The sequence below is a fragment of the Heterodontus francisci genome, unplaced genomic scaffold (assembly GCF_036365525.1).
Source record: "Heterodontus francisci isolate sHetFra1 unplaced genomic scaffold, sHetFra1.hap1 HAP1_SCAFFOLD_518, whole genome shotgun sequence".
Taxonomy (NCBI): Eukaryota; Metazoa; Chordata; class Chondrichthyes; order Heterodontiformes; family Heterodontidae; genus Heterodontus; species Heterodontus francisci.
The window spans coordinates 340,117-347,865 of record NW_027141084.1 but is presented as its reverse complement, the minus strand read 5'-3'; the positions used below and the strand labels follow the sequence as shown (position 1 = coordinate 347,865).

The window sequence follows — 7,749 nt, the reverse complement described above, 5'->3', positions numbered from 1 at the left end:
GAGAGGGAGAGAAAGAGAGAGAGAGACAGAGAGAGTGACAGAGAGAGAGAGAGACAGAGAGACAGAGAGGGAGAGAGACAGAGAGAGAGAGAGACAGAGAGGGAGACAGAGAGAGTGACAGATAGAGAGAGACAGAGAGAGAGACAGAGAGAGAGAGAGAGAGAGAGGGAGACAGAGAGAGAGAGAGACACAGAGAGAGAGAGAGAGAGAGAGAGACAGAGAGAGAGACAGAGAGAGAGACACACACAGATAGAGGGAGACAGAGAGAGGGAGAGAAAGAGAGAGACAGAGAGAGAGACAGAGAGAGAGAGACAGATAGAGGGAGACAGAGAGAGAGAGAGACAGAGAGAGAGAGAGAGAGAGAGACAGAGAGAGAGACACACACAGATAGAGGGAGACAGAGAGAGGGAGAGAAAGAGAGACTTACTTGAGTCATCGGAATCATAACTTTCGAGATCTTCACCCTCGTCCACCCTGCTGTTATCCCCGGTGCTGGGGGAGGGGGTTTGCTGTGTGGTTGCTGTGTGGTCCCCAGTCTCCTCCTGGGGAGGGGGAAGGTTGAGGAGGGTCAGGCGGGGGAAGTAGTTGGAGATCTGGGGAATGGGCTGGATGGGACCAGGTGAGACATCAATGGCCATGTGCTCCTGGATTGTGACTGTCCGTTTGTCTCCCCTCCTCAACGTCATGCAAGCAGGAGTGGGGGCAGGGGGCGGGTACCGGAGCAGGACCTGGAGCGAACCCGGAGTGAACTCGGAGCGAACCCGGAGCGGTAACCGGAGTGAACCCGGAGCAAACCCACAGCGAACCCGGAGCGGAACCAGGAGCGAACCAGGAGTGAACCTGGAGTGAACCCAGTGCGGAACCCGGAGCAGAGCCCGGAACGGAACCAGGAGAGGTTCCGGAATGGAACCCGGAGAGGAATCTGGAGTGATCCCGGGGCAAACCTGGAGTTAACCTGGAGCGGAACCCGGCGTGAACCCAGAACGGAACAGGAGCGGTTACGAAGTGGAACCCAGATTGGAACAGGAGCGTTGCAGAGTGAACCTGGAACGGAACCTGGAGTGGACACGGAGCGGAACCCGGAATGAACCCGGCACGGAACCGGAGCAGAGAGAACTGGAGCAGATCCGGAGTGATCCTAGTGCAGAACTGGAGTGAAGCCGGAGCAGAACCCGTATTGGACCTGCAGCGAAACTGGAATGAACCCAGAGTGAAACCGGAGCGGAACCTGGAGCAGAACACGATGTGGATCCAGAGCAGAACGGGAGTGAACCCGGAATGGAACCGGAGCAGATCTGGAGGGGAATCGGAGTCAATTCGGAGTGGATCCGGAGACAATCCTGAAGTGAACCTGGAGTGGATCTGCAGCAGATCTGGAGCAGATCCGGAGTGGAACCTGGAGCGGAACCAGAGCAAAAGCAGAGTGGAACCTGGTGTAAAACAGGAGGGGAACCCGGTGCGGAGCGTGGAAGCCGGGGGCGGTGGTGTCCAGGATCAGCAAGGGGAACAAATCCGTAACGGGGAGCCGGAGTGGAAGCGGATCTGCTCCGGATGTGGATCCGGAGTGGGAAGCAGCGGCACGAGACAAAGATAGAGAGAGAAAACCAACCACAGTCCTTGCGAGGAAATGAGTGGTCAAAATTCATCTGACAACTGCAATAACCCTTCGGCTGAAAACGTTGCTCTCCTCTCCTCCTCTCCTTCTCGGCTTCTACCTTCTCTTCCTTCCCTCTGCTGCCTGCACTGATGATTCTGCAGTCAGTGTATGTGTGGGAGAGACTGGCACCGAGCTCTTACTGGAAGATACAGTAATGTGCAGTGTGACTGGATGGAACAGAGCCTGTTAGATCTCAGCCTGTCTAACCAGCACTAGGCTTAGAGACCCAGCTCACACACTTACTCACACACAGAACATCTCTCCCTGCTCCCCCCATGAGGGCAAAGCAACTCTCAGACTGGACTCACAGACTGCAGTACATCTCTCCTTCTCTCTCTCTCTCTCTGTCTATCTATCTCTCTCCCCCTGTCTCTCTCTCTCCCCATCTCTCTGTTGCTCCCTGTCTTTCTGTGTTTCTCTCATTTTGCCTCCCTTTCTCTCTCTCTGTCTCACTGTCATTCTCTCTCACTCTCCCGGTCTCCCCCTCTCTCTCTCTCTCTCTCTGTTTCTTTCACTCTCTCTCTCTCTCTCTCTCTCTCTGCCTGTCTTTCTCTGTCTCTCTCATTCTCTCTCTCTCTCTGTCTCTCTCTCTCATTCTCTCTCTCACCACCTCCCTGTTCATCTCACTTTCTCTCCCTTTCTTTGTCTGTTTCTCCCTGTCTGCCTGTGTTACTCTCTCTCTCTCACTATCTCTTTCTGTGTGTGTGTGCGTTTGTCTCTATATCTCTCTCTCTCTCACTGCCTCTCTATCCCTCTCTCGAAGTTTCACAATGTCTCCCTCTGCTATTGCTCCCACTTCTCCTCATTCCTTGAGCATTTCCAGTCCTTTCACTCTCTCTGTTTCGAGTCTCAAACTGTATTAAACACGCAAGGAAGTACAATGATCACTCCTGGGTTAGAGAGAGAGGGGGAAATCAGCCAGGGTTCCTGCTCCTGATCACTGTCCAGTGACCCCTGGGTTAGAGAGAGAGAGGGGGAAATCAGCCAGGGTTCCTGCTCCTGATCACTGTCCAGTGACCCCCTGGGTTAGAGAGAGAGGGGGAAATCAGCCAGGGTTCCTGCTCCTGATCACTGTCCAGTGACCCCTGGGTTAGAGAGAGAGAGGGAAATCAGCCAGGGTTCCTGCTCCTGATCACTGTCCAGTGACCCCTGGGTTAGAGAGAGAGGGGAAATCAGCCAGGGTTCCTGCTCCTGATCACTGTCCAGTGACCCCTGGGTTAGAGAGAGAGGGGAAATCAGCCAGGGTTCCTGCTCCTGATCACTGTCCAGTGATCCCTGGGTTAGAGAGAGAGGGGAAATCAGCCAGGGTTCCTGCTCCTGATCACTGTCCAGTGACCCCTGGGTTAGAGAGAGAGGGGGGAAATCAGCCAGGGTTCCTGCTCCTGATCACTGTCCAGTGACCCCTGGGTTAGAGAGAGAGGGGGAAATCAGCCAGTGTTCCTGCTCCTGATCACTGTCCAGTGACCCCTGGGTTAGAGAGAGAGGGGGAAATCAGCCAGGGTTCCTGCTCCTGATCACTGTCCAGTGACCCTGGGTTAGAGAGAGAGAGGGGAAATCAGCCAGGGTTCCTGCTCCTGATCATTGTCCAGTGATCCCTGGGTTAGAGAGAGAGGGGGAAATCAGCCAGGGTTCCTGCTCCTGATCACTGTCCAGTGACCCCTGGGTTAGAGAGAGAGAGGGGAAATCAGCCAGGGTTCCTGCTCCTGATCACTGTCCAGTGACCCCTGGGTTAGAGAGAGAGGGGAAATCAGCCAGGGTTCCTGCTCCTGATCACTGTCCAGTGACCCCTGGGTTAGAGAGAGAGGGGAAATCAGCCAGGGTTCCTGCTCCTGATCACTGTCCAGTGACCCCTGGGTTAGAGAGAGAGAGGGGAAATCAGCCAGGGTTCCTGCTCCTGATCACTGTCCAGTGACCCCTGGGTTAGAGAGAGAGAGGGGGAAATCAGCCAGGGTTCCTGCTCCTGATCACTGTCCAGTGATCCCTGGGTTAGAGAGAGAGAGGAAATCAGCCAGGGTTCCTGCTCCTGATCACTGTCCAGTGACCCCCTGGGTTAGAGAGAGAGAGGGGGAAATCAGCCAGGGTTCCTGCTCCTGATCACTGTCCAGTGACCCCTGGGTTAGAGAGAGAGGAAATCAGCCAGGGTTCCTGCTCCTGATCACTGTCCAGTGACCCCTGGGTTAGAGAGAGAGAGGGGGAAATCAGCCAGGGTTCCTGCTCCTGATCACTGTCCAGTGACCCCTGGGTTAGAGAGAGAGAGGGGAAATCAGCCAGGGTTCCTGCTCCTGATCACTGTCCAGTGACCCCTGGGTTAGAGAGAGAGGAAATCAGCCAGGGTTCCTGCTCCTGATCACTGTCCAGTGACCCCTGGGTTAGAGAGAGAGGAAATCAGCCAGGGTTCCTGCTCCTGATCACTGTCCAGTGACCCCTGGGTTACAGAGAGGGGAAATCAGCCAGGGTTCCTGCTCCTGATCACTGTCCAGTGACCCCCTGGGTTAGAGAGAGAGAGGGGGAAATCAGCCAGGGTTCCTGCTCCTGATCACTGTCCAGAGACCCATGGGTTAGAGAGAGAGGGGAAATCAGCCAGGGTTCCTGCTCCTGATCACTGTCCAGTGACCCCTGGGTTAGAGAGAGAGAGGGGAAATCAGCCAGGGTTCCTGCTCCTGATCACTGTCCAGTGACCCCTGGGTTAGAGAGAGAGGGGAAATCAGTCAGGGTTCCTGCTCCTGATCACTGTCCAGTGACCCCTGGGTTAGAGAGAGAGAGGGGAAATCAGCCAGGGTTCCTGCTCCTGATCACTGTCCAGTGACCCCTGGGTTAGAGAGAGAGAGGGGAAATCAGCCAGGGTTCCTGCTCCTGATCACTGTCCAGTGACCCCTGGGTTAGAGAGAGAGAGGGGAAATCAGCCAGGGTTCCTGCTCCTGATCACTGTCCAGTGACCCCTGGGTTAGAGAGAGAGAGGGGGAAATCAGCCAGGGTTCCTGCTCCTGATCACTGTCCAGTGACCCCTGGGTTAGAGAGAGAGAGGGGGAAATCAGCCAGGGTTCCTGCTCCTGATCACTGTCCAGTGACCCCTGGGTTAGAGAGAGAGAGAGGGGGAAATCAGCCAGGGTTCCTGCTCCTGATCACTGTCCAGTGACCCCTGGGTTAGAGAGAGAGGGGGAAATCAGCCAGGGTTCCTGCTCCTGATCACTGTCCAGTGACCCCTGGGTTAGAGAGAGAGAGGGGGAAATCAGCCAGGGTTCCTGCACCTGATCACTGTCCAGTGACCCCTGGGTTAGAGAGAGAGAGAGGGGGAAATCAGCCAGGGTTCCTGCTCCTGATCACTGTCCAGTGATCCCTGGGTTAGAGAGAGAGAGGAAATCAGCCAGGGTTCCTGCTCCTGATCACTGTCCAGTGACCCCCTGGGTTAGAGAGAGAGAGGGGGAAATCAGCCAGGGTTCCTGCTCCTGATCACTGTCCAGTGACCCCTGGGTTAGAGAGAGAGGAAATCAGCCAGGGTTCCTGCTCCTGATCACTGTCCAGTGACCCCTGGGTTAGAGAGAGAGAGGGGGAAATCAGCCAGGGTTCCTGCTCCTGATCACTGTCCAGTGACCCCTGGGTTAGAGAGAGAGAGGGGAAATCAGCCAGGGTTCCTGCTCCTGATCACTGTCCAGTGACCCCTGGGTTAGAGAGAGAGGAAATCAGCCAGGGTTCCTGCTCCTGATCACTGTCCAGTGACCCCCTGGGTTAGAGAGAGAGGGGAAATCAGCCAGGGTTCCTGCTCCTGATCACTGTCCAGTGACCCCCTGGGTTAGAGAGAGGGGAAATCAGCCAGGGTTCCTGCTCCTGATCACTGTCCAGTGACCCCCTGGGTTAGAGAGAGAGAGGGGGAAATCAGTCAGGGTTCCTGCTCCTGATCACTGTCCAGTGACCCCTGGGTTAGAGAGAGAGGGGAAATCAGCCAGGGTTCCTGCTCCTGATCACTGTCCAGTGACCCCCTGGGTTAGAGAGAGAGAGGGGAAATCAGCCAGGGTTCCTGCTCCTGATCACTGTCCAGTGACCCCTGGGTTAGAGAGAGAGAGGGGAAATCAGCCAGGGTTCCTGCTCCTGATCACTGTCCACTGACCCCTGGGTTAGAGAGAGAGAGGGGAAATCAGCCAGGGTTCCTGCTCCTGATCACTGTCCAGTGACCCCCTGGGTTAGAGAGAGAGAGGGAAATCAGCCAGGGTTCCTGCTCCTGATCACTGTCCAGTGACTCCTGGGTTAGAGAGAGAGGGGAAATCAGCCAGGGTTCCTGCTCCTGATCACTGTCCAGTGATCCCTGGGTTAGAGAGAGAGAGGGAAATCAGCCAGGGTTCCTGCTCCTGATCACTGTCCAGTGAACCCTGGGTGAGAGAGAGGGGGAAATCAGCCAGGGTTCCTGCTCCTGATCACTGTCCAGTGACCCCTGGGTTAGAGAGAGAGGGGAAATCAGCCAGGGTTCCTGCTCCTGATCACTGTCCAGTGACCCCTGGGTTAGAGAGAGAGGGGGGAAATCAGCCAGGGTTCCTGCTCCTGATCACTGTCCAGTGACCCCTGGGTTAGAGAGAGAGGGGGAAATCAGCCAGTGTTCCTGCTCCTGATCACTGTCCAGTGACTCCTGGGTTAGAGAGAGAGGGGAAATCAGCCAGGGTTCCTGCTCCTGATCACTGTCCAGTGATCCCTGGGTTAGAGAGAGAGAGGGAAATCAGCCAGGGTTCCTGCTCCTGATCACTGTCCAGTGAACCCTGGGTGAGAGAGAGGGGGAAATCAGCCAGGGTTCCTGCTCCTGATCACTGTCCAGTGACCCCTGGGTTAGAGAGAGAGGGGGAAATCAGCCAGGGTTCCTGCTCCTGATCACTGTCCAGTGACCCCTGGGTTAGAGAGAGAGGGGGAAATCAGCCAGGGTTCCTGCTCCTGATCACTGTCCAGTGACCCCTGGGTTAGAGAGAGAGGGGGAAATCAGCCAGGGTTCCTGCTCCTGATCACTGTCCAGTGACCCCTGGGTTAGAGAGAGAGAGGGGAAATCAGCCAGGGTTCCTGCTCCTGATCACTGTCCAGTGACCCCTGGGTTAGAGAGAGAGGGGAAATCAGCCAGGGTTCCTGCTCCTGATCACTGTCCAGTGACCCCTGGGTTAGAGAGAGAGGGGAAATCAGCCAGGGTTCCTGCTCCTGATCACTGTCCAGTGACCCCTGGGTTAGAGAGAGAGAGGGGAAATCAGCCAGGGTTCCTGCTCCTGATCACTGTCCAGTGACCCCTGGGTTAGAGAGAGAGAGGGGGAAATCAGCCAGGGTTCCTGCTCCTGATCACTGTCCAGTGATCCCTGGGTTAGAGAGAGAGAGGAAATCAGCCAGGGTTCCTGCTCCTGATCACTGTCCAGTGACCCCCTGGGTTAGAGAGAGAGAGGGGGAAATCAGCCAGGGTTCCTGCTCCTGATCACTGTCCAGTGACCCCTGGGTTAGAGAGAGAGGAAATCAGCCAGGGTTCCTGCTCCTGATCACTGTCCAGTGACCCCTGGGTTAGAGAGAGAGAGGGGGAAATCAGCCAGGGTTCCTGCTCCTGATCACTGTCCAGTGACTCCTGGGTTAGAGAGAGAGGGGAAATCAGCCAGGGTTCCTGCTCCTGATCACTGTCCAGTGACTCCTGGGTTAGAGAGAGAGAGGGGAAATCAGCCAGGGTTCCTGCTCCTGATCACTGTCCAGTGACCCCTGGGTTAGAGAGAGAGAGGGGAAATCAGCCAGGGTTCCTGCTCCTGATCACTGTCCAGTGACCCCTGGGTTAGAGAGAGAGGAAATCAGCCAGGGTTCCTGCTCCTGATCACTGTCCAGTGACCCCTGGGTTAGAGAGAGAGAGGGGAAATCAGCCAGGGTTCCTGCTCCTGATCACTGTCCAGTGACCCCTGGGTTACAGAGAGGGGAAATCAGCCAGGGTTCCTGCTCCTGATCACTGTCCAGTGACCCCCTGGGTTAGAGAGAGAGAGGGGGAAATCAGCCAGGGTTCCTGCTCCTGATCACTGTCCAGTGACCCCTGGGTTAGAGAGAGAGAGGGGAAATCAGCCAGGGTTCCTGCTCCTGATCACTGTCCAGTGACCCCT

At 55.9% G+C, this 7,749-nt stretch overlaps 1 protein-coding gene across 1 annotated transcript in view; it reads right to left on the bottom strand.

Annotated features, from left to right (window-relative positions):
• LOC137361974 (double C2-like domain-containing protein alpha) overlaps nt 1-686 on the bottom strand; it is a 134,358-nt gene extending 133,672 nt beyond the window's left edge. The window contains exon 1 of the mRNA XM_068026572.1: nt 428-686. Within this exon, the coding sequence (XP_067882673.1) occupies nt 428-686 (259 nt within the window). The remainder of the gene's footprint in view (nt 1-427) is intronic.
• Nucleotides 687-7,749: the final 7,063 nt, after the last annotated feature.